Source organism: Poecilia reticulata, linkage group LG21 (assembly GCF_000633615.1).
Source record: "Poecilia reticulata strain Guanapo linkage group LG21, Guppy_female_1.0+MT, whole genome shotgun sequence".
NCBI classification, from domain to species: Eukaryota; Metazoa; Chordata; class Actinopteri; order Cyprinodontiformes; family Poeciliidae; genus Poecilia; species Poecilia reticulata.
In genome coordinates this window covers 10,052,404-10,078,735 of record NC_024351.1, presented here as the reverse complement: position 1 = coordinate 10,078,735, position 26,332 = coordinate 10,052,404, and the positions used below count along the sequence as shown (strand labels likewise).

The following is a 26,332-nucleotide window of genomic DNA, read 5'->3' as shown; positions in this document are numbered from 1 at the left end:
ATAATAATAATAATAATAATAATAATAATAAATGACATTTACAATGTTTTCTGCAACACATTTGTTTTATCACTTCGTAAGAACGTATACATAAACACTAAAAACATCATTTCCATTCTGTCTTGTAGTTTTTTTTATTGTGGGAGGAGCTTGTCAGAGCTGTGATTGGCTGGGGGGGAGGAGTTTGTGTAAGACGTGATTGGTCGCTTTGGGTGAGTTTTGAAAAAGTCATTATTGTGTTACTGGAGACTTTTTGACAGAAACACGTGAAAGCACCAATTGTACTGGAGCTGCAGCGAACAGTAAGTGCTGCCGTGATTCCCTTCCACCTCCCAAGCACTAATGGTGGTCAGTCTGAAAGCAGCCGTGCTGTGCAGCAAACCCAGCCCTCACTGAGAGCAGACGGGAGAACCACCATATTCTGTTTTCATATTGCAAATGGAATATGAATATAAATGTTGGTGTTGCGCGTAATTTATTTATTTTTTTGTTGACGTAAATAAATCCCTGCTTTTGATTCACACAGTCACGGATTCACCTCCTACACAGTGTGTGCCCCTGATAACTGTCTTTTGGTTCAAATCTATGTAGGTTCAGGCAAAGTCTTTACTGCACATACATAATTTCATAAAGTTCAATTGTAGGGTTAAACATTTTCAGAGTATTTTTAATCACTTGATATTTCTATCTTCAACTGCCTGGATTCACATAACACATTTTCAAATTACGCTATGATGTTATCCAGTGACTTCTAGCATCTTTTAGGACAACCAATAGGGCCTTTCCTTGTTGTGGAGTTGGCAACAGTGACTGCAGCAGCCCTGATTGGACTTTTTATGCAGCTAGTAGCAACAATTAACATATTTAAGAAATATCTATTTGTAAAGATTGAACAAAATATTTTGAAAATGTATCCCTTTAAATGGATCCACAATGAGTTGAACACGTTCGCCTAAATGTGTTGTAATTTTCTTATTAACTTAAAAATAGCTGTTTGTGATACGTCAAACGTCACAATGACTTCAAAAAAAAAAATATGTTTCGCTATATTTTTCACACATGGGGGTCGCCATTTTTCGGCTCTTTTCAGAGAGCTGGCTCTTGTGTCTCGGCTCCCGAAGAAGAGCTTTCAGCTTCCAAATGGCTCTTAAATTATTATCATCTGCAGCCCCATATGTTAACATAACTTGGTGAGTAGGAATGCTATACATGATAAAATGTCTTCCGTTCAATATTCTCTAATGAGAAGACTAGGGCATTTCTTTCATCTTATGTATGTTGTTCTGTTACAAAAGCAGACATTCTCACTTTTATGTAATATTTTAGTCACTTTTAATTTTTAACAAAAACAAATGGTTCATTTATTTGGAATCTGTTTTTCAGCATATGAAAAATAAATTCATATACTGAATCCGCAAGCAAATCTACCAAACACACCCATAATAATAATAATAATAATTTATTATTACACAATAACTTTTCAGCCAGATGCTGCTTCTCTTTTACAGGTGGCAGTTATATTTATGGGTTTTGCGACACATTCTCCTCACCACTGTCTATTTACTGAGGAGATGGACTCACCTGACAGTTGTGTCATTCCCCCCCCTCTCTGCTTTCACATAATGGTATGATCCAATATCCTCACACTAGAAGTTACGAGACTGCCATGCTAATCGAAACAGCAGTCTCCGTTCAGCGGAGCCACTCAAAGAGTGAGAGCTAAGCAACAAAAGGGAATAAAGTGGGGAGAGACGGTGTTCTGAATGTGAAGACCAGACCCTAAGCAGGAGTTACAGACCAAAGACCAGACTTGACACGGAGCTACTTAAGAGAACTACTTACCGGATCACACAGTCCGATCAGAGGTTCGTGTCATTCATCGTTTCATTCATGAAGCTGAGGGTGGGAACAGCAGCACAAACACCAGCTTCTTTTGCCAGCTGTTTCTTCTTCCTCCGTTTGGTCCGCCTCTTCTTCATTACCTCTTGTGATTTCTAAATTCCCATCAATTTCAAATGCGCTCCGTTTCAAATTGAAAAGGCTTAATTATTGTTTTGGCTGGATGGAGCTAGCCAATCAAGCCCAGTAAATATAATTTACCCAAAATGCATTGCATCTTGAACAACACGACGTCTTCCGCGTGACAATAGTTTTTTTTAAATTAAAATACTAAACCAAACAGTTTATTTTTACATCTAAAATACATATTTCTCAAATAAAGGCGATTGCTACAACTAATCGTTGATCCCTTTAAAGTTGTAGTATGTCACTTTTATAAAGATTTTTTTCTTTTTTACATATCTGTTGAAACTGTCACTATGTGGAGACAGTTTGGTATGAGACATAATTTAACTTCCCTGCTTTCTTGCGATTATCCCAAACTAAAAACAACCAATCAGAGCCCAGATGCTGGTCCACAATGTCATGTGACCAGCTGATTCCCCCCGCCCCCTCCCTTCCCTGTACCGCCATAGTTTGTCAGTAGATGCTGTTGTGAATGCTCAAGCTAGTTAGCGTAGCCACTGATGACAGCGGATAAACGGTTTTCCTGTAATGGTAAGTTGTTTTTCTTTCATTTACACATTTAGAAGTGTGTGTGTGAGTGGTGAGTGGCAGCGTTAAGACTTTCCTGCTGGCTCTGATTGGTTGTTTTTGACCGGGAGCGGTGCATTTCTTCAGACCTCAATAATAGCTCAGGGACGGGGTGGAAATGCTCATCTGTCTCATAACATACTGTCACAAAATAGTGATAGTTTTAACAAACCTGTATAAAACATATTCTTTATAAAACTTAAATACTACAGTTTTAAATGTTAAGAGTTTTGAACTGCATATTTATTATGTTTTAGCAGCTAACTTTTCTCCAGTGCTAATGCTAACCTGCTTGCATGAACAGAAATACCAACATAAATGTTGGTTTTAGTTCATTTATAAAATTTTTCTCAATTCTTTGCAAGAGTACTATTGCTGTATTGTTAGGTTTTTGGTCATTTATTTCCATTCAGCTTTTTTTTTTTTTTTTACCATTCCAGTTTACCTGACATTCTTGGCAACAAAATGTTAGCTATTTGAATGTATCTACCATTGCACAATCTACGGCTTATAATTATTTTTACTTGATGGGGGATCTATAGGCAATATTTTGTTTGTCACCTGGCCTCGATTAGATCAATGCAATTTTGAAAACAAAGTTTTCAAAATTTAAATTAGTTAAGCATGACATTTGAACATTTTTATGATGATTTATTCTAATTCATTAAAATACTTGACTGCAGTAAAAAAAATGTCATGAGTCCATGGATACCAAATGTAAATAAAATAAAAATGTGTAGAAATGAAATGCAAAGAAAGTTGTGAGAAGTTGAATTGATAATGAGACAATTTTTAAACCAACTCTGCTTTTGAAAACAAATCGTCACCAATGCTTGGTTATCCTTGTCATAGATATTTGTATGTGTCTGAGGTGAGGGCCAGTTTTCTTTAAATTTAAGTAGAACAGTCTATGATTTTTTTTTGTTTTTTTTTTGCAGAAACCATTCGTTTTTGTTTTATTTTAATACTTTAAAACAAACCATTACATGCTTAGTCTACTATCAGGGGCCTTGTGATATTGGCAATACCTCCTTATTAATGTAGAAAACAGTTTTTCCTCTAGCAATATTCGTCTAAGCCAGGGGTCACCAACTTCAGTCCTCGAGAGCTACCATCCTGCAACTTTTAGATCTACCTCTGCTCCAAAATGTCTGAATTTCCTCACCAGCATTCATTCCTCTCTGCAATAGGCTGGAAATGAGCAGTTTATTTGATCCAGGTGTGTTTGAGCAGAGACACATCTAAAACTTGCAGGACGTTAGCCCTCGAGGACTGGAGTTGGTGACCCCTGGTCTAAGCAATTATTAAAGCACAGCGTCTTCTTAGTAAAATATGTGCAGACACCCTGCCAGCATGCCTAGGTGGGCCCCATATGGGGAAAAGGAGGGCAGACCAGAGGGGTGCTATATGGGTTTATCCGCGGTTGCCACGGTGGCCCCACATGGGTTTGCCCATTTAGGGCCCACGTAGGCTGTGGCCCTACATGGGCAAACCCATATGGGACCCATATGTCAGCCCTCATTTTCACCATATGGGGCCCACCTATAGGCTGAGTGCATCAACACAACTCCCAGAAAGATATATTACATTTTGTAACATTTCTATGCATTTTAATGGAAATTAACAACTGCGCATATCGCATCCTATTGTTGAATTTCCACTTGTGTTCTGACGATGCCTTGGTGACATCGTAACATTTTGACTTTAAAGAGCTCATCTAATCTCGAGAGCAGCCTTGTATTTCTGTGAAATCTGTGTGTGTCCGCCTGTTCCCTTCACCGAGCCTGTGCTCTTAGCACATATGCATCTTATTTTCACAGCAGATAGGGTTTCTTTTCAGTCACATTTGCAATTCGAGAGCTGTGGAGGGCTTGGAAACCACCAGCACACAGAAGTCATTTAGGAATTCAGCAATTCAAGGCCTGTGGAAGTGTGTACTCACAGTTTGGCTCAATTAGTACAAAAAAGGGGTCCCTGCTTGACAAATTAGCACACAAAATGTCAGCTGGTAGTTTAGCACATCCACAAAGAGTACTTGCAAATTAGCACATATTTTGAGGAGGGAGCTGGCACGTTATTATGAACTGAAAGAGCCCAGGAAATTAGCACATCTGTTGCCAAAGCTGAGAATTAATACATGTTACACGATCACAGGTTTCCTACTTGGAGCCGGGTCAGGAACCATGGCCATGGCAACCATTTCTAATTGAGGATTGTGTATGTGCTCATTATAAGAGATTGATGAAATTGATCTTGTGGCAACGAACAAGCTAATCATTACGCAGAGTGCAGCGGAACGCAGGTATCCCTGAATGCTGCAGGCGTGCACTCTAAATTCCCACATCAGTCACATTTCCCCTAGACTCAGTTGTTTCTTATCCGACAGATTTGTTTAGTCTCAATCATTGCTATGCGTGCTCATGTGTGTTCACACTTGCACCGTCAAGTGTGTGAGTCAGCCTGAGGCTTAGCGTCCAGCAGTGGCAGGTGACAGTCCACTCTAATGTCAAGAGGCTTTAGGTTGGCAGGATTAATTCTGTTCCGGAGGAAACGCTCCCCAACAAGCTAAGCGAGGTATAGTCGGATCATGCCACGTTTAGTTTTCAGACTGTATCATTTGCCCTTCAACTGATCAATTTCAGACATTGATTTACTGACTGCATCGCCCTCAGTTTTTAGCATTTCGTAAATATTGCAACTGTTTGATTCTTGGTGCAGCATTGAATGTCACCGGCTTTCATTCATTTGTATGTTTTACTTTATTTTATGTAATGCTTTCGCTACAGCATGCCAGCCCACAACACATTGATTAAATTATTTGATAAACAACCTCAACCTTAAATCTTGAATTGATTAGTATTTCTCTCCCCTTGCCCTTCAGTCTCTGCCACAACCTGAAGTGTCTAAAAATCAAGCCATCCCAGTTATCTGTCTAGACGAGGCAGCGGGCAGACATTCATAGTTTACCACTTTTAAGGCTAACAATTCGGGAATACCTCTAACGGGTCAGAGCTGCATTTTGCAAATAAACTCTCAATTGTAAATGTTTTCTCATTTATCACATTTTTAATGGTACAATTACAATCAAATGTCCAGTTTGATCTATTCATTATTACATTTGGTATGATTTTCAATGCCAAGTATAACATTTGCACAAACACTGCAATTCTGACATCATTGATATTGTTAAATAAAAAAAAAACATTGACTAGCATGCTAGTGTGTAATTTGGTGCAGGCCAATGTCTGAACAAACAACAAGCAAATTAAATAGTGTTACTTATGACTGTTTAAACTACACCAATTAACAACAACCTTATAAACACCCATCTGAGCTGCCATAAATCCTAACCCTTTGAGGTATTAAGTTTACCAGACCCCGAAGGTCTCATTGTTGTTATCCTGCCAGAGCCATAAGGAATAATGAGTCAATAAATAAATGTCCAATGTATGCAGCGATGCTTTGGTAGGGGTAGCTACATGACAAAATATCATCCATACGGATGGGAGGAACCAAGGTTTCTCAGCAGAACACTGGATGAAGCATTACTACTTTTTGCCATTGTACCTTCTTTCCATAATCTGCCTCGGTGTATGTTCACTAAATTAGAAAATTATTGAAAAGCTCACTCATTGCTGTACCTCAGCTTACTCAGCAAAGCATGCTAAATAGATTAATTAATTACACAAAAGTTAAGATTAGAATATTACATCAAATCAAGAAAAGTGACAATTTGGGCTTAATGAGAAGTATGTAGAATACTTCTTTAGAGGAGGTATTCTGCATTCCTGATGGAACTGCGTGTCTTCTGAGCTTATCGTACAAACTACGTCCCAGTTCAAGGCTCCTAAGAAGTAACTAAATGGCTTAATGGAGGAGCATTATTGTGATGACATACTGAAGGCGGCGTATCAGAAAAAGCTGGAGCTTATTAAATCATATCATAATTACTTGATTGTGGTATAAAATAACTGTACCTAGAAAATACAAAATACCCCTTTTAACACGAATAATGATCAGGCTTCATGAATCAGTTATTCATAACTCTGAGCCAGCTGCAGACTTATAATAATTGCCAATGACTTATTTATTACTGATCACTTAACCATTAATTATTGCTTTAATAATCCTGACTTTATTTATTATGTTCATTGCGATTTTATTATCTCTTGCTAAATTGCCTAATAACCCACCAAGCCAACCTTAAAAATAGAAACCAAAGATTAAGCTGTAAATAATGCATAGTAAATGAATGTTTAATGTGATTAAAGATAATTAGTGGCAACTTATGGTAGAAACTTATCATTTTTAAGATGGTGAAAAATGGCTCACCTTGTTCAATTAAGTCTTTTAATTATTTCTGGCATTCCTCTTAACATCTAATTATTTTTCTGGTAAATTTCAGGTTCATTTAGGTAGACTGAAACAGAAAAGAGCATCACGCCACAAAAACAAATTGCTAATGAATACATGTCGAGCAATGGCACACAGAGAATTGAAGGGACTGTTTTCTGCACAGTACACCTATTATCTGGTCTGTTTATATTGAGTACAAACGGCACAGGTGAGTGTCCTGCATACCCTGTGCTCCGTCCAGATATCTGGGGATATATTTTCAGGTAGAGAGAGAGAGAATTGGCCCCTGTGCAGCACAGAAAGGTCACTCCACCACTCTACCAAGGGGAGCATCAGATTAATGACCGGGGGTGGCAACTCTCCGCAGGCCTTCATGCATCATGTCCCATTCACCGCCAAACATGTCGGGGAGCACTCCCACTGGGAATTTCAGTGATATTTATGGAGCGTTCCCATCACTTTTGCCTCCTGCCTATTGGCTCTGAGTACTGATCCCCGCTTGTTGAAAGATGGAGGGAGACAGAAACAGGCCATGGGGGGGCTGGAGGGGGATAGGGGTGTGCTGGGTGGGCGGAGGTCTTCGAGCCCTTAAGTGAGAGACGTAATGCCCATACCTGGGCCAACTGCCTCAGGCAGCCACCCTGCAGCCCACCGCCCTCCTGCTGCTGCACCATTAGTCACGGAGTCAAGTTGTTCATATTGTCACAATAACCCCCCCTCCTTTACCAATCTGGTGCTCAGATTCCAAAACTGCCAATGCCTTGGCGCCATAGCATAGATGAGTCACTATGGCAACATATCTGATTCTCATCGCTCATTGTACAGAGCAACCTTGGGTGGAAAGAGCGGGCTGGATTTCTATTCATTGGTGTGTAAATAACCCTTTTTTCTCCCCGACGCCATTTTCTCTACAAGGACTCAAGAGTGCTCTGAAGTCACAAAAAAATAGCCTCGGCTTTAATAACTTCTCCCAACAGCTTGTGAACGAAAAAATGTACTAAAAGAACGTGAATCGCATTGATATTTTGTTATGATTGCATGTGAAGGACATTTCTGTACTCAAAAAGTATTTCTCAAAAAAACTCATTTTCATTTAGCAAACACGTGACAAAGTTATTTATGAGGTATGTAATATAATAGAGGACTTTAAAAGGGTTCAAATCCAACTGCGACTGTCTTGCTTTGCATTTTCATTTTGACTTTCTGCTTATATTTGATGTTTTTACTCTCCACACACACACACACACACACACACACACAACTGCACATTGCCTCAACACTCCTACCCTCATCTAAACACACAGAGACCTTTGGATCAGCTGGCCTGTTTTCTCATCCGGGTGGTTATTCAGCTCATAACTCACTCTGGGCTTTCAGTTGCACCATAATTTATACCCGGTCTGACTGCACAGTTCACACGTACAGAAGCACTCTCGCAGACGCACGCGCGCACGTACGCACGCACACAGACAGATGCAGACTTGCTGATTATCCCAGCTGTAATTCACTCACCTGCAATCAGAGAGACCACAAAAACAAGAAGGAGGAGGATGGAGGAAATGATAAGAGAGGTAGTATTATTAGACTTTAATCAAGGAAAAAATAGAACACGAACGACATGAAGGGGGAAAGTCTAGTTAGAGGTTCGTGAAGTCCACTCGGGGAGAAATGTCAGATTCATCAGTCACAGCAATCAATACAGAGGCTATTTGATCTAAAAACACATTTTAATTAAGTATTCATGTTAAGTGTTGCAAAATTAGCCATTTTTGTTTTCTGGTTGTTTGTTCAGTGTGTTTGAAACATCCATAGCAATTGTGTATTCTCTGAAAGGTAAACAGTGCAGCGTGCAAGTGTTTGTGACCTCTTTGGACATTTTCTCCTGTTACACTCAGAGTATTTTATTTCTAATTGAATCTATTAGACCAGCACAGAGTAGTGCTTAACTGTGAAGTTGGAATAAAAACAACCATGGATTTCAAAATGTTTTACATCTAAAAAAAATCTGAGATGTGCGGTGGGCATTCAACCCCCCGAGGCAATCCTTCGTAAAACCACGCTCTGCTGTAATTACAGCCAAAAGTCTTTTGGGGTGTTTCAACATCTAACATATATTAGCTGCTTTCTTTCTCTTATAAACTCTGACCAATTACCTGACAATCATGTTTTTGGACTGTGGGAGGAAGCCGGAGTACCCAGAGAAAACCCATGCATGCACAGGGAGAACATGCAAACTCCATGCAGAAAGACCGGGGCTGGGAATCAAACCCAGAACCTTCTTGCTGCAAGGCAACAGCTCGACCAACTGCGCCACTGTGCAGCGCCATTTTGAAAACCATTTATACATACATATTATTTTTTTGTCTTCACTGTGAATATCTGTACTACTTTGCTTCTAAAATCCGAGGTTGTAAGGTGACAAACTCTGGTAATGTGCACAGGGTATGAATAATTTTAGAAGCCACTGAATGATTTCTGTTAAATCATGTTCAAGTCATTTAGCGACTGAAAGGAATCGGATGAGCATGATTTAACACCATTATGCTTAGCTTCACATTCACTGAAATAGGCCTGCAGTGTTCAATGTGCTACCCCTGGGATTTCATATAATAATTATGTATTAGGTCAGATAGACATAATTTCTATCATCTTTTATGGTATTCAATCATTTCAAGATTATCAGTGGAATGTCTGCGATGTAATACTGCCGTCTGAAAGGAGTGCTAAAACAGGAAAACTAATTAAAATAGTTCCCTTAATTGCACGTCAAAAGTTTAAACATTTACTATATTGCTCTGCAAAGGTAACCCATAACTCCTGTCCAGGACTGGAACGTCTTCTTTCACCATCTACTGTATATCCATATACAGAGTATAAATGAAAATACCATAAAATAGAGTAAAAGACCCTAAAATATGGCTTCACAGCGGTGACAGTGATAAATATCACTTCCCTGGGTTAATGACATATTCTTTGGCCTCCTGCACACATTTTCTATCACTCCCTGCCACAGCCACATGCTATTTATAGCTACAATGTCCATTAAAGTACAACTTCCCCTCTTTCTTTTTTTTATGATCTTTTTTTAAAAAAATTTCCCTCTTTCTGTGTATATTTCAGTCTCATTTTCTCACCATGTCGCGGCACCAGTAAACAAGTTTTTCGGTTTTTATTCTGTCAATCCTTTTCTCTGCCCTCTGAGAAGAGGAGAGCTGTGGATGGACTCCCGAACTCCCCTCTCATTCCCAAGAGAATTTTTGCAGAGCTGCTCTCACCACCCTCACTGCCCTCTTTCATCTTTTAACTCTCAAACATTCCCTTTTAAGTCTGAATTCCATAAGCTTTCTTAAGATTTTGGTTTACTTTCAAAGGTGTGGCATGTCGAAATATAGTTTTTTTTTTTTTATTCTGTTTATTTTTCATAAGTAGAAATATCTCTGTAAATTTGCGTTTACAGAGATATCTGGGGCTTGTCAGATTAAAATAATTTAAAAAAATGACTTTACATTCAGCCCACATTTCTATAAGAAAAATGTGAGGTTTTGTTTTATTTGATTTGATGTAATATTAAAAGTAAATGACGTGTTTCCATCAGCTTCAAGTGGAAAATAGTCACAAGTCAACAGAAGTAAAGATGTGAAAACATTTGTGTGTGTAGGTAGTTTACATATGTTTTTTTTTTTTTTGGTATATTGATGTACTTAAAAAAGGAACTTTTCAATAACTGTCACATTTTTTTGGGATGCACATCCATCCTAGCGTTAGATGCAAGGAGATACTTTGCCCATCGTTCTCCATAACCTAATTCAATTCTAAATTTATCTGTACCCGCCTCTCTTACTGTTTGGACATTAGATGATGAATAAAAATGTAATCTCACTCAAGCCTTGCGCATCTTGGCTGTGATGACAGTCAACCCACATGTTTCGTTTTGTTTTGTTTTTTTTTTTACATGTGGTGTTTGTTTAACGAATCCTCCTAAATCAGTTTTGACATAATCACAAAATGTGGCACATTTTTTGTGAGTCGGCTCCAAACGCTGCTTTCGTTTGTTTGGGATTGTAAATCACGGTGATGGAACATCTGGAGCTTTAATCATCTCTGTTCAGCCCAGAATAATTGACAAGTCTGGAGGGAGCTCTTAGAGGGAGACAGCACCTTACTTTGTAGAAGCGGTTATTTGTCTGATGCTGAAACGCTGCTTTTTCATACGGTCTTTGTTTTTTCATGGGCATTTTATAAGGATTTTAGACATTAGTGTCCTAATTGTATCTTCATTTGTGATTTGACTGGCCTTCTTTATTGTCGTCTCCTCACTCCTCATACGTTGTGAATTGTTCCATTGCTTTTTTTTCTCTCTCTCATCCTTCTATTTTCTGTTGGTTAGGTTCATTTGCTTGCATTTTATTTGAAAATTGTTCAAATTAAAGGAAGAAAAAGTAAGAGCCAACCTCTCGGTCTGCACGAAAGAATTTAGGAAGGGCATCCAACCCTGACCTCACCTCCCAGTGCAGATAATTGCCTATAATTAAACTGATGGCTCCCACAGAATGCAAATACCCTGATATCTAAGCATCTTATCCTCACTGTAAATCTGCTTAATGCACAGATACACCCAAATTGAGTATGGATATCAACATTATGGATTTAGGAGGGAAAAAAAATGAATGCACCGTTTGATCTGTAATTGCCTGAATTAAATCGATCATGTTGTTGTTTGAAGCCTCCTGCAACTACAGTAATCTAAATAGTCTTTTCTACAGACTCATTATTTTGCTTTTTTTTTTTTTGCTTTTTGCTTTTAGGGGGAATTTTTGAATCCATTGAGAGTGGCCCCTCCGGAGCAGAGGAATTAGCCTTCAAATTTGCCTTGAACACAATCAACAGGAACCGCACATTGCTCCCGAACACCACACTGACCTATGACATCCAGAGAATAAATATCTTCGACAGCTTTGAGGCCTCCCGAAAAGGTGAGTAAAAAAATGTGCAAAACTTAAATTTAAATCTTAAAGTAACACAATTTTTTTTATTTATTTTTTTACAATTACTGTGCCCCCTATATTTTTTTGTATTGCATATATTTATTATATGGTACTTTATTGAACTTTAAGGTTTCACAGCATAACCTTATACCTTGGAAGTCCTAGCAAGTTTTAATTGGCTTCTGCTGTTCTAATTATTCCGTTTTATAAGAATCCTGAAAAGTCCCCTCTTATCTCATGTGGATTTTTAACCAAAAGTAGGAAACGTGGCTCAAAATGTCCAAAATCATTCTGTTGGACTCCTCCATTTGCTTCTCAAAACATTGGAAAATGTTGTGCATTTAAATGAAGTTGTGCGTAAATGCAGTAGTTTCTCGCACAACTATAATATTAGTTTAGTGCAATTTTGGCGGTGCTTTACTTTATGTAGAAAAGCATAATCTAATTAGAAGACAGAAATGGTTTGTTTTTAAATGAGCTTCCGTAAACTTTTGCGTTTCTGCATCTGAAAAGAAACTTAGAAGTATGATCTAATGAAAGCAAAAATATATATCTATAATAAAATTAAACAAAATATGTGTATTTTTTGTTATCCTGCCAGAGCCATAAGGAATAATGAGTCAATAAATAAATGTCCAATGTATGCAGCGATGCTTTGGTAGCGGCTACATGACAAAATATCATCCATACGGATGGGAGGAACCAAGGTTTCTCAGCACAACACTGGATGAAGCTGGATAATAAATATTTTATTATATGGCATATAATATATAGCTTCTAATTAATTTTATGAATCCAAGATACACTTCTCCTCGTGTGACAACGTTTTTGTGCAAAAATTAGTACTGAAGTTAATCTAGTCAAACATGATTAAATTTAGAGTCCCACTAGAAAAAGAAAACTGACCTAATGTACACTTCTGCTTTCTTCCACGCCAGCATGTGACCAGCTTTCTCTTGGAGTGGCAGCCATTTTTGGCCCCTCGCACAGCTCCTCTGCCAACGCAGTCCAGTCCATCTGCAACGCTTTGGGAGTGCCCCACATCCAGACCAAATGGAAGCATCAAGTGTCTGACAACAGAGACTCGTACTATGTCAGCCTGTATCCTGACTTCTCCTCCCTCAGCAGAGCCATCCTCGACCTGGTGCACTTCTTCAAGTGGAGAACTGTCACCGTGGTCTATGACGACAGCACAGGTACAGGTACAGTCGGTGTCTGTCTTTATTCTCTGCATTCACACCGTGAAACATCTCGGAATAAAGATAAAAACAGGGAGCGGATGAACTGCAAAGTGCCACACTGCTCCCGAGAGTTCAGAGGACGCTTTGTAACCTGTCAAGTTAATTCAGAAATCAATAGCTTACTGTTCTGTCTTAGTCCTCCAGGTGCTGCCAATGTCAGTCTTCCGAGAGACTGAACAGCAGGACAGAAATAAAACTCAGAAAAAAAATTACCCAGAATGACCCTGTGTCTCTTCAGCTTAATGCAATGCAAAACTGTAGTATGTGGGGGCTGACAACAGCCATTAATAACACACAGAGACACTTGATCTCCGAGGGTGGCTATCAAATGTGTCTGCGAGCTATTCTGTCTGTGCTGTAACTTTGTGGAGTGCCTCATAATATGCATTTTAAAAGGCGAGTCATATTTTAGCTTGAGTACAGTGATACTTTTATGAGGTGTAGTGTAGTCGCTCCGGAGAAGATGACAATATTCAAATGCTTATCCTCAATTTATGAGCTATTTGGCATGATGTGGCTGACAACTAAATCTAAGTAATTTACAAAGAGACGCAAGGAGAATCACACTTTAGACTTTAGACAGATTGTCTAATGAATTCATTCCCTGCTTCGCTCGATTGGATCGTGCCCTGCAATTGTCATTTGTAATTGTGCCGCTAAATATATAAAACATTGATTTGTTGCTTTTGTCCACATGCGGTGCTTTTCGCAACAATTCGTACCCCTTAAGCCTAAGGTTTCTTATAAAATAATTTTAAAAAATGTGGTGCAGCGCACATGTGCTCCGCTCACTTTCAGTTTGATTTCCTTAAACGAATTTTTGGACAAGGCATTTTCTCCAGAGGTCACCTAATTAGGCAAAATGGTTTCCGTGTACGAACAAGTGGCATCTTTAAAACCAAGAAGCACAGCAGACAGGCTAGACTAATAGTTTGGAGTGAAGTTTACTGCTCAATTCATCATCTGAATATTGGGAGTATGGCACAACTTCAAACAACCCTCGACATTACTACCCACTCGCGTTGACAGGGCTTTTCAAGGAGAGCATTAATTTAAAAAGCAACTAAAAGGCCTTTTGTAAACATGGTGGAGCTGAAGAGATCCTCAGCTCGGATGGAAGAATCTCTTGACAGAACAACATTTTGTACTCTTCCACGAAAATGCTGCCCGTTATGGAAGAGAACCACAAAGAAAACCACTGGTGCAACCAAACCATAAGACATCTTGGTTCTAGTTTGAGACAAGTCAGAAGTGGACATATGAGATCAAAAATGAACAAACTAAAGATATGCAAAATGGAGTGCTTGGAGTAAAACTAAAACCATCTGAAGTGGTACAAGCTTATCAGAGTGGATGGTTAGATGGAAAGCTAAATCCAGGACAGTTGTTGAATAGACATTTTTAAAATACAGCAACACCTGTAGGCACCTTAGACTGGGGCCAGAGGTTCACCGTCCAACAGAATAAGAACTCAAAACGTATCACCACAGATGCAAAGTGATACTTTCGATTCAGTCGTTTTCAAGTACAAGAACAGTACAGACCTAAATCCAATTAAGAATCCGTGACGAGATTCGAAAACTGATGTTCACAGACACCCTTTGTGCAGTCTGACCGAGCTTGAGCTACTTTGCAAAGTAGAATGAGCAAAGCTGTCAGTCTGCAGATGTGTAAAGATGGTAGAAACGTATCTCAAAGGACTTGCAGTTGTAATTGCAGCGAAAGGTGTTTCTACAGAAGAGAGGAGGGCCGAGTGCAAATGCACTCCAGATTCTCCAGGCTTTTAATCGTACAGATTTCTGAAAACCATGTATTTCTTTGCTTCCACATCTAAATTGTGAGCTACTTTATATTGGTCTGTCTCATACAGTCTCTATAAAAAAAAATCATTTGGAGTTTGTTGGTGTAACATGACAATGTGAAAAGCATCAGGAAAGAGACAATCCTGGTGCATTCTATCACCATTACAACCTCGGCTTGTGTCTCGAAAGCCCGACTGCCGCATTATTTTGACTCATCTTCATCACTGTTCGTCACTCCACTCCTCGACGCTTGGCACTTTTCACATCCTAAATCCCTTTAAAATTGCCCCCCCCGAGAGATTCCAACAGATAACCTCTCGCTTTCCCCTCTCTGTCAGTCGAAGGTATCCTGGGCCTAGTGTCTGGATATGTTTTTGTTTTTTTTTTTCTTCTTTTTTTCTGCTGTACGACACCTGACTTTCTGAAGAGTGTGACAGCTGCGTAGCCGTGTTCCGTAGCCCCGCTCCGCTTCCCGCCCGGTCCCAGTCTCAGGCTGTAATCACACAGCTTCATGCTCCAGGGCCCTGCACTGCTGATTGGAGTCTATCTGACGGCTGGCAGGAAAAACTATCGGAGGGGATAAAATATTCACACACGGCCGTTAGAAGATCCAGGGGGAAAGTCTGAAGGCATTAGCCAGAGCTCACAAACATCCACACTGACAGTGTTTCCCAAACGCTGAGCTCCCTTGACAGATTTTTTTTTCCTTGCTTAACACCTCCCAAAGTGTCATCACGAACAAAAACAGGGAGAAGCAGACATGCCCCAGAGTGGGGATCTGGAGGGATTACCTGGGGACAACTCTCGGAGGTTTAGAATCCCTTCCTGCTGTAGTTCTTTTCACAACTAGACTTGCCGTGGATCTGTTTCACACCAATTTTTCTGCGGGGCCTCGGGGAGACCGAGCCGTACGCACAGCGAGGCCATTAAACTGCGCACACAGCACTTTGCTTAAAAAAAAATGGCTGAGCTAACTTAAAGAGGTTCCACAGGAAGAAAACGAAAAAAAAAAAAAAAAAAAAATCCTATCTCTCTCCAGTTCCCTCTCAAACTACCCTTTCTGCTCCATCCATTTTTATACCCATGACAAGTAATCATCTCTCCTATCAATCCAGCCCCTTTCATCCCTGGACTCTGAAGTTCTTTACCGAGGGAGAAACTCATTGTAATCTCATCACAGAGTCTCCTGGAGAGCCGTCTACCTGAGTGTGCGGTCGAGAAATGAAAGGTGAAGATTGTAGCTGAATATGTGACGGCGGCGTCAGGCTCCCCCACAGGGGTGGGGGGAAGTACAAGCTGGGCAAACAGTCTCTCTCTCGTCAGAACACATCTGAAGTGTGTGTGAAAAGACAGAAGAGGCAGAATTGACCGCGGCTTTCCATCAGGGTAAAATTGAACCCATTCGGCGCTTTTGTGTGGTGTCGTGGAACACAAGGAGCAAATCAACACTTTGCAGGCTGCTGTCAGATTGGGAGTTAATGTAGGAGGGTGCAGATCGAGATTTTTATTTTTTATTTTTTTCATGTTTTTGCGCTTTTGGTTTAAAAGCAATGTGGTGGCGTGGTGTAGCATTCTCTTGATAGGTCTGTAGCAGTCTGTTTGCTTGCCAAGCATGTGTAGGAGGATCAATAGAGTGTGGATTAGAAAGGCATGCATATGAGCCTTTTTCTGCTGAGAAACTCTGATTCCATTTTTTTTTTTCTTATGGCAACCCTTAGAATCAGAGATGCTTCAAAATGGCGACAGATCAAACACGGTATTTTGCTCCATCTTTAAAACTCCTCTTTCATGCTATGTGCTATCCTCTTTGTCCGCAGGTCTCATTCGACTCCAGGAGCTGATCAAGGCTCCGTCACGATACAACATTCGTTTGAAGATCCGGCAGCTGCCCACAGAGACCAAGGACGCCAAGCCACTTTTGAAGGAGATGAAGAAGGCAAAGGAGTTTCATGTCATCTTTGATTGTGGACACGAGATGGCTGCCTGGATTCTGAAACAGGTGGCGTCACCTTAATGAGCTGAGATGCCTTCATGGGCCTGTAGCAGAAACAAAGAAACAGACTTCTCTCTCTCTCTCTCTTTTTTTTTTTTTTCCACAACCGTATGATGAGAAGTAATGGGGAAAAAATTGCGTTCGGCAAAACACTCGCAAATTATTCGCCCCCCGAAATTTACTATGTATGAACTGAGAGGAGCTAAATTGATGAATAAATGAGCAATTTTATCATATTATGTTCCGCATTTAATTAAAAAGTTACTTAGGAACAAAATTTACATAATTTCCCTCGTAAAGTCAGGACTGAACACAGAAGCACATCCCTCATTCATTATGTATAAGTGCTAAAACAATAGTGTGTTCACTTTATTACGCCTCCTGTTGGATTCCTCCTCTCTACTCTGTGCACCTTTACTCCCCTTGTATATAATGAGATCCTGAAGACTGACCGCTACTAACGGATGCTCTCAATTGCACAATAAAGTTTTTTTTTTCTTAATTAGAATGTCCATCTCTGCTCTCAGGCATCTTGAGTTCATTTAACTGAAGGTCGTTATTTATGAAAGTTGCGGCGGCTCTTATCGAAGTGAAGTCTTTATTGAAGAGTATTTTAGCATTCTCTCTCGCAGGCGAAAACTTATGTCAAAGCAAAACGTATTATGTAATCTTTTGATTTTGCAACTTGAACTTGTTACTTGTTAGTTGAGCAGGTGAACTGAAGCAAAACTTCTTCTAGCCATCTTTGCTCTAGTTCAGTTCAGTCCTCTGTCACTGCCCAATCTGTTCCGGAAGCACGATCTGTTCTGTCAGCTCATTTTGTGCAGATGCTAAACGAAACACTACCAGAAGGGGTAGAGAGGGGGTATTTTTTTTTATCCCTTTGTTCTTTGTGAATTTCACTGTAATCATGAAATAATAAATGATTTAAAGAGAATAACAAGAAATGAAGATAAAACTGTTTAATGGCATTTTGCTACACTAGTATGGCTGCTATTTTCTGAAAAAATAATCAAGTAAATGTGAACAAGAGTCAAACACAAGGATAGATGGAGTAATACATTTGTGTTTCTCTTGAACACATGGGATATATAATTGTACTATATCATTTAATCTCTTAGAAAATGTGTGTATTTAATAATAAACTTGTTAGTTGAGCAGGTGAACTGAAGCAAAGCTCCATTTCACCTGAAGGACAAGTCTTCTCTTGTCCTTCTGTGAACAAGGAACAGTCCACTCAGTCCAATACACAATTATCTACATAATAAAGCTGCACAATTTACCAAAAATAATCATAACTATTTTTTATCATAAATTAAAAAGTTACACTTTGTCTACATTTTAGCAATGATCCGGCAGTATTTCTTTAAGCGCATGAGCAAATGAGCTAACGGTACGGACCTACTCCCGTTCATCTGTAAACGGATCATTTTAGTTCAATATTGTCACATTACAGTTAGTTAATTTTGCAGCAGTGCCCCAATCTGAACATGCAAGTGGTAACAATTGAAAGAAACGACTCCCTTTTACCAGGAAGAAACCTTCAGCACAATTCGGTCCAGCGTGAGAGGCCATCTGCCACATCCGGCATATATTCTAAAATGTTTACTGACCGTTCAGCGCTTGAAATGAGTTACGGAAGTAAACCACGAGATATTATTTATTTTGTATGTCTCGTGTTTTAAAATAAATTAGTCGCATAACCACATTTCCTTACAATACGGGTGGTGAAAAATCTTTCTTTGTGTTTGCCAAAAACAAGGTGCAGCAGTTTGTAGGTACCGAACTGTGAAATAAACACATTTTTATCAGTGTAAATAACACATTTGGTGTGAAATATATCTACTTCGAACTTCTTTCTAAAGCAGATATTTCAACACTATATGTGAAAGCAAAACAAAAATTAAGACAAAGAGGGAAAGTTTGGTTTCTTCTGAAGTTGAATCCTGTGGAGTTTACTAATAAAAATAAACACAAAGAAAACAGTATTTCTGTTTAAATGAACACAAAATGAGGCGACTATTTCCAAAGCATTTTTGTCAACCACTCAAGTATTTTTGAGACATCTACCAGCCAGCAGTGTCTGTTGGCCTTTTATTGAAAATATGTTTTGTTTTTTTTCCTCTTCTCGTCATTCTTACTGACCAGCTGTCAGCTGCTATGTAGTGTTACAGAAACAGCTGAATAAAAACATCTTTTAGTTGACATTGCATTCTTAGAATTGGTTTTAAATGCAAATTTATATTACACTTCCTGGTTTTTGTTCTCTTCTAGGCCCTGGCCATGGGCATGATGACTGAGTACTACCATTACATTTTTACTACCCTGGTGAGTAAATTGGCACTCTGAATATTTTTGCACTTCTGATGACGCTTAGTAATATCTTTTTTTTTCACCCTTTCCTTTTTTCTAGGCACAAACACTATCAGTTTTGTTTGCTGGAAAACTAAATTCATCCGTCTGTGTATCTGATAAGAGTTTTTCTTCTCTCAGAGCAAAATTCAACATAGAGCTTTCTGTAGAGACAAAGAAAAGAGTCCAACGTGATTTTTGCCGTGTGTGACTCATTTCAAAGCTTCACTGCAAACCGATAAAACTAGGTTGCTTCAGAAAGCTGAGTCACTTTCAACTGTGTTATGACTGTCACTTAGTCTGCACTCTCTGTGCATGTTAAAATCAGTTGTGAAAGTTTAACAAAAATTGATCCCCCCCCCCCCCCCTAATCCGGCACCCACCTGGCTGACCAGAAACCTGGATGTGGGAGACAAAAGCAGGTGGAAACATTTTATTCTGACTCTGGGTGCCACTGAAGTTCTCCAAAGAAAATCTTTGATCTTGCTACTACAAAGATTGCCCACCGCTATGTTCCAGATGAAAAGCAGCACATCCCCAGTAAAGCCAGAGAACATAAGACTGAGAGCTCAGATAATAGCCCTGAACAGATGATAGTGTCATCCATTTGGTCCATTATAGCTCTAACAAACAAATGATGCACTATGTTATTTGGAAGTCCAGAAGAAAGGCTGGAACCTGAAAAAAAGAGGTCTGCGTCCACACACACGTAGAATCCTCTCTGTATGTAATGAGACTGACAGCAGGTATGTCATTGAAAGAGGAAAGAGAATAGTGGTTTTGGCCGCTGAAATGGAAACTTGCCCACTTCGAGATCAGCCAGTGTTTGGCAGAAAAGTGGCCACGGCGCTGGCCTGAACTACTGTATACTGGTACCGAGCCATCCGAGCTGGTTTCGGAACAGCAAATATTGACCATGGCACCCGTGTTCCGCGTCCGTCACCTGCTGTTGCTCTTTCAACTGTGTTGTTGTGTCCCAGAGACATCTGCCTGGTCAGATGCCAGATATGCTGCATGCAGGACAATTGGGTTGTCCTTTCACATCCACATGATAAATGGCAACCCACCAAAAGACTGGCTGCGACCTTGAAATCTTGCCTTAATCAAGGCTACCGCCTCAGTATGATGAAAAATAAAAAATAAAAATACCTTTAGATAAACCTCTTAGCCCTCAGTCATTAGGCCATGAGTGTCAATCAGCTCACTTCTCTTGACTATTATGATGAAAGATTTATGTAAACTTCTTTCTAGATCAAACACGATATTATGCTTTCATCTTTTTTTTTTTTTCTCTCTTTTTTTTTTTTTTGCTTCCAGGACCTTTTTGCCCTCGATATGGAACCGTATCGCTACAGTGGAGTTAACATGACTGGGTTTCGCATTCTCAACACGGAAAACTCTCAGGTGTCATCAATCATCGAGAAGTGGTCAATGGAGCGGCTACAAGCCCCACCCAAACCAGACTCAGGCCTGCTGGACGGATTCATGACAGTAGGTTTAGCCTTTTTCAGCGCTTACGACCCATGTGGGGGGGAAAAAAAAAAAAAAAAAAACATGCTTGCAGCGACGGAATGTTTCTGTCTCAATGACCGAATCAATCGGACGCCATCTATAAAGTAATGGTAACGGAAGATTTTGTGATGCAGGAAATTGTGCTTGTGAGCAATCGTTAATTTCTGTTGTTGTGTTTTGACATATTCCCTATTTATTTGAGTATTTAAAAAAAAATGGCTGGGTGTTAGTTGTCAATCACAAGGCCAGTGCTGCTGGGTTCCTGGGGTGGGAGCTGGAGCAGCATAAATGCCCTCTGCGTGAAGCTTTGGAGTTGGTGCTCCCGGGTCTAAATGCCCAGTAATGAGCCGGTGTGAATGGTAATAGCCGTTTATCTGCCCTCCTGCCTCTCACAGCACTCCTCTGGGAGCATGGCCAAAATATGACAATCTGTCAGTGTTCATGCAGAGAGAGGGAGCAAATTGGATGGAAATTATGGCCTTGGTTTTTTTAGGATGGCATCCAGAAAAACCCGGGGATAAGGTGACTTGAAAGTGAAAAAAGGGAAGGGAGCTCGTCATGGACATTCAAGGTCCCTCTCTGGGTCTGTTGTTGTAAACAGTCAATTTACTCCACCTCCCTCGCAGCACCTTCCTCTGAGACAAACACCTTTCTTTTCTCCAGCAATCCATTCTGTTTTTCTTGGCAGATTTCGAGTGTAGCATGTAGAAATCTGTGCATTAAAAGAAATCTCGTTTCATCAAAGGCTTTCCGACCAGCCTGTGTCTGATTTGGTACAGCTCTCAGTGTGTATCCACACAATAACAGCTTTAATTCTCTAACTTTTGATCAAAAAGAAAAAAAACACCATCAATAATATATATCTATTGATGTTTTTCCACATGCTTTAATCTAACATATTGTGAGGACACTGCAGTGCACGTGGTTTTTATAACGAATAAATAACATTTCCCCAGAGGACATGCACCAGCATGTGAACCTTGAATTCAAAACAAGTACAGAGGAAGGAAAATTACTCAAAATGAGGTTCTTCTCCAGAAACAGAATTCTGTGAATTAATGTTGTTAAAGTGATTCATTAGAATGTTTTTTCTTTCATAAGTATCGGTTCTTTCAGTATTTAGAGCAGTTGTTTCTTCAAAAACATGATCTAATTGGGTGAATTTTATAGTTCTTAGGTACCAAACACAATGAGAAATGTTTTATTGCTCTCTAAAGAGCAATTAAAGAGAACTTGGACTATGCTGTTTTATAGTTTTAAAAATGGTATTAAAACAGAAAAATGGGAAGAAAATATTAATATCATTTAGTGCAAAATGTTTGGCTGAAGGATGAGGTTTATGGTGCATTCAATTCTCAAAAGACAGAATAGTCAAATTATAAGTTGGGGATTCAGATTTGATTTTATTCCTGTATCCTAGATGTCATAAGTTGTCAATGTGACTTTTTCTTAGGTTTGTGTTGTCTGCTTCTGTTTAAACTTAAAGTTCATAACCTTTTAATGCAAATTAAAAAAAATAAAAATGTTTAGAAATATAACTGATGCATTAAGCGTTTGTAATCATGTGATTATAACAAGCAAAAAAGTGTTTTGTATGCATTAGAAGGACAGCACAAGTAAAAAGCATTTTATGAATGTCTTTATTACCATAGAAACATTTTTTAATGAAATTTGTAATCTTAAAAAGAAAGTATAAAAATTGATTGGTAACGCTGTTATTGATGTTACAGATTTTGGACAATAGGACAAATTGTATTAAAAAACTAATGTCTCAAAGATGCTTATTCACATCAAAAATTATGCACTTGCCAATATAGAGTTAGCATACCCTCTACAGCAGTTCACATCTGAGTAGTTACTGTTTGAAGCAAAGGTTTTTTTTTTTAACAATGTTTTACCTGGGGCTTATCAGGTAATTAGCTATTTATTTATGTTGTAAGGGGTCGATGCCAGAATTTCTTCTATTTGTCATTAAAGGGGTACTGGTGTTACAGTTTGAGGACCTTTGCTTTATGCAGCCTTACTTAAGCTAATTCTATGACATGACTGAATGAAGATAATTCAGGATGAATTTAAAGGTAAAGTCCTTCTAAGGATTTGATAAATGCATAGCAGACTAGCATTTCTGCTGGCTTTACAAGATATATAGCTCTTACCTTTTGTGTAACACAGTCTTCTTTATTTAGCAAGCAGATTTCCTGATATTTATGCTGCAGCACTTTGGCTGAAGAATCCAGCGTTAATGGCGTCATTAAATTAAATAGAGGGTGGACTGCAGCAGCCAGTGTGTGACCCTGCGTCCCCCTGAACCTTCCTCCAGGCTTTTATTGCTTTTCCTCGATGCCTTGTTCAACGTTTGTGCTGCTCCAGCCCCGTGCTGGGCTAGGAGCTTGTTTGCACTCGTTGGCCAGGCAACAGTTGTGTAGCAATGGTTACCAAGACAACACTGTACATGTCACCTTGTGATTTCATGAGGGGATTGATTGACTGAGATTGAGGGGAGGGAGGGGTGTGGAGGAAGGTGATAGAGATTGCAGGCAAAGAGGGCTTTGATGAGAAGAAAGACAAAGAAGAATGGACAGGAGGTACAATGTGAGGTTTTTGCAACTGCTGAAAGTTGCACGCAATGTTTTCTCACATCACAAGGCATGTGTAAATGGGGGGCCAGTGTAAAATCACAGTGACATTCAGTGCCTTTTGGGGGTGAGGCTGAGTTTCGTCTCCGGCAAACATGCATTCTGAGAAGTTCAAGCTCGCAGCCAAAGACATGCTTTGCGCGTTGCCTCCTGAATGTGTTTGAAAAAGAATGTTTCTGACGTGTAGAAACGCGCAATAAGAAACATGGATACTAATTAGTATAATTTATTTTCTTATATACTGAATGTGTTGCTGGTCACAGGATAATTGTAGCTTCCTAAAGTGAAATTATAGCCTGTAGAAAATTAAGCTCTACAAACAAATAGATGCACTGAGAACAATGCTATGCAAAAGGTTGAGTATCCTATTGTCACTTGCCCATAGTTTATCTTCCATTGGTAGCACACTCTTTTTTTTTTCCTTTTTTTTCAACTCGATTGTTGTTGGCTGGGGTGTGGCGATGGCCTGGGGGTCTCTGATGAATGAGTAAAGGAGGTGTAAAGGGCATGGGGGGTGATTTGGTGGAGATTCTCTTTGAATGGATATTCAGGTCGTGCCCGTAAGGGTGGGCCGTCAGAGTCACTGGGTCTTGGGCTTGAACTGCGTGGCGGGATATGATGGTGTGGCTGGGTTGTGGGGTATCATCCTCACTCTGTGCACTTGGGTGCTGCTGCTCTTTTGCTTCGCCAACATCCTTCCTCTGCGTGGGGCTTATAACTGCCCCATTGCGGTGCTTTGTGTTTGCCTGCTTTGGGCTGTTGGAGCTTTCTAGGGTTGGGTTCACCCGTCCTTTGCTTCCCTTTGGTGTTGTTACAGGACTTCCACTGTTCTCATCATTCTAACAACTGTGCACCTCTGGGCGACAAATTCATTCGCATACACCAACTCAACACAAGCACAATTATTTCTAGTTCACCAAGCTGCAACACACAAACACACGCGACCAACATGCATACAATTCCAAACGGTTGAAGGTCATACAAATACAGGTTACTATTACATCATTGTTGCGTACCTATATTGATGCTGGGTGCAGTTTTGATAAATAAAGTCAGTCACGCAAGTAGGATAGCATCTTAAGGCAACCTTTTTGTTGAGCAAGTCTACCCAGTTGTTACATGTAGGCAACTATTCTCAGTATGGGATGGTATTAGAAATGCATCTGAGGATTCCATGGATAATGACAGCTTAGAAAAATGTCTGAGCAATAGAAGTATTTTTATTATAAAAATGAGCCTCACCTGTCCGCGTTATTAATAACTGCTACATATATGGGTTATGAGAGCTAATGAGTTTTTCAGTTTTTGTTGAATGTAAAACTGTGGAAAAAAAATAAAAAATACACCTGCCGTGGTTGAAATAATTCAAAAAATTGAATGTAAAACTGTGAAGAAAAAAAAGAAATACACCTGCCGTGGTTGAAATAATGAAAATACTGTTTCATTTTGAGTACCACTGTTTTGTTGCCCTGCAACAAGGTTTCTAGTTCAAAAAGTATAGGAACTCCAGCTGTCTCTCCCACCTCAAAACCATAAAACTTTTCTTAAAGATATCTTAGGAGTGGGTGTCCGCAGAGCCGTTTGTGCTTAAGGTGGGCTGATTGGCTGGTGACAGCTGTGCAATGAGCATGAAAAAAGATGGTTTGGAAACTGAACATTAAATAAGTTTTGATGCAGTTTCTCTTAGGCATTAGTATAATATTTGGAACCGAACTGAACTTGAGCAGCACTCAAACTGGTTAGTGACAAAATCTTGCAATTTTGTGACTGATTAAGCAAATATGTCAGAGACATTTTTATTGATGGGTTGATGGGAACAATACTCTTTCCACTTCAGTTTCCATTGGATTCAAAACTATTATGTTTGAAGTGTTACCTTTTTCTATCACTTAGTTCTTTGGCTGTCAGCCTAAAGAGAGGCATTAATATAAGATGGTGTAAAACTATCCAACACTGGACTCTGTCGTGTAATGTAAACACCATAGAAAGAACAAGCTCATTAGAGTACATTATGTATTTATCTTCTTGGCGACACACACCCTGGACAATAGGCTGGACTTAGGCATGCACTGCGGTCTACTTGGCCATATGCTGATACTTTGGTCAGACTAGCCTTTGCACACATGAGATCAATGGACTGTGACAAAAAGTGTGTGTGCGTGTGCGTGTGTGTGTGTGCGTGTTTGTGCGCGTGGGTGCGTGCGTGTGTGTGTGTGTGTGTTGGTTCAGGCATGTAACTACTGCAGCAGACCTTGTGATAGTAGAGAGAAAACCTTGAAGGTACATTTGTGCTCTGCCTCAGCTTTGAGAAAATTATATTTAATGCAAAGAAAGGCTACATGAAATTCTATAAAGCTTACAAAGTGCTGTCCAACTGGTGTACGTCTAATAATATCAGTACAAACACAGTCGATATGCAGGAAAATAACAGAGAGTTAATACACAAGTAATCACAAATAGGTCAATGCTACATTAAATTGTTGGATTAAAACAGTACTTACACCCAACAGCGTGCATGCATAACAGTTCTTAGAAAGAACATCACAGCGGGCTAATATTAGAGCTGGCATGTCAACCCTAAAAGAAAAACACAATTTGTTATTTGCCGCAAATAGCATGAAGCTAATGGATATATGAATATGCAGAGCTACCACCATGAAAAGAGCTTCCCATCCGAAAATAATTACTTCCTACGAATCTAATGAGATAATTTGATGGGTTGGTTTACTTTAATTTAAATTCTTTAATCCTGATTAAATGAATTAAGAATACACTTACATTTAACCAAGGAAATATGAAATTGATCATCTTTCCCTTTATGAAGCCTTAGGCACAGTTGTTTTCTACCTCTAAATAATTTTAC

General features: G+C 39.5%; 1 protein-coding gene across 2 annotated transcripts in view; it reads left to right on the top strand.

The window, feature by feature from the left end:
- Positions 1-26,332, top strand: part of LOC103457461 (glutamate receptor ionotropic, kainate 2-like) — an 84,977-nt gene that overhangs the window by 14,552 nt on the left and 44,093 nt on the right. The window contains exons 2-6 of one of the 2 annotated variants that reach the window (XM_008397599.2): positions 11,754-11,921; positions 12,872-13,135; positions 16,794-16,975; positions 19,244-19,297; positions 20,639-20,812. In XM_008397599.2, the coding sequence (XP_008395821.1) occupies positions 11,754-11,921; positions 12,872-13,135; positions 16,794-16,975; positions 19,244-19,297; positions 20,639-20,812 (842 nt within the window). The remainder of the gene's footprint in view (positions 1-11,753; positions 11,922-12,871; positions 13,136-16,793; positions 16,976-19,243; positions 19,298-20,638; positions 20,813-26,332) is intronic. The other variant, XM_008397600.2, reaches the window with a different exon arrangement.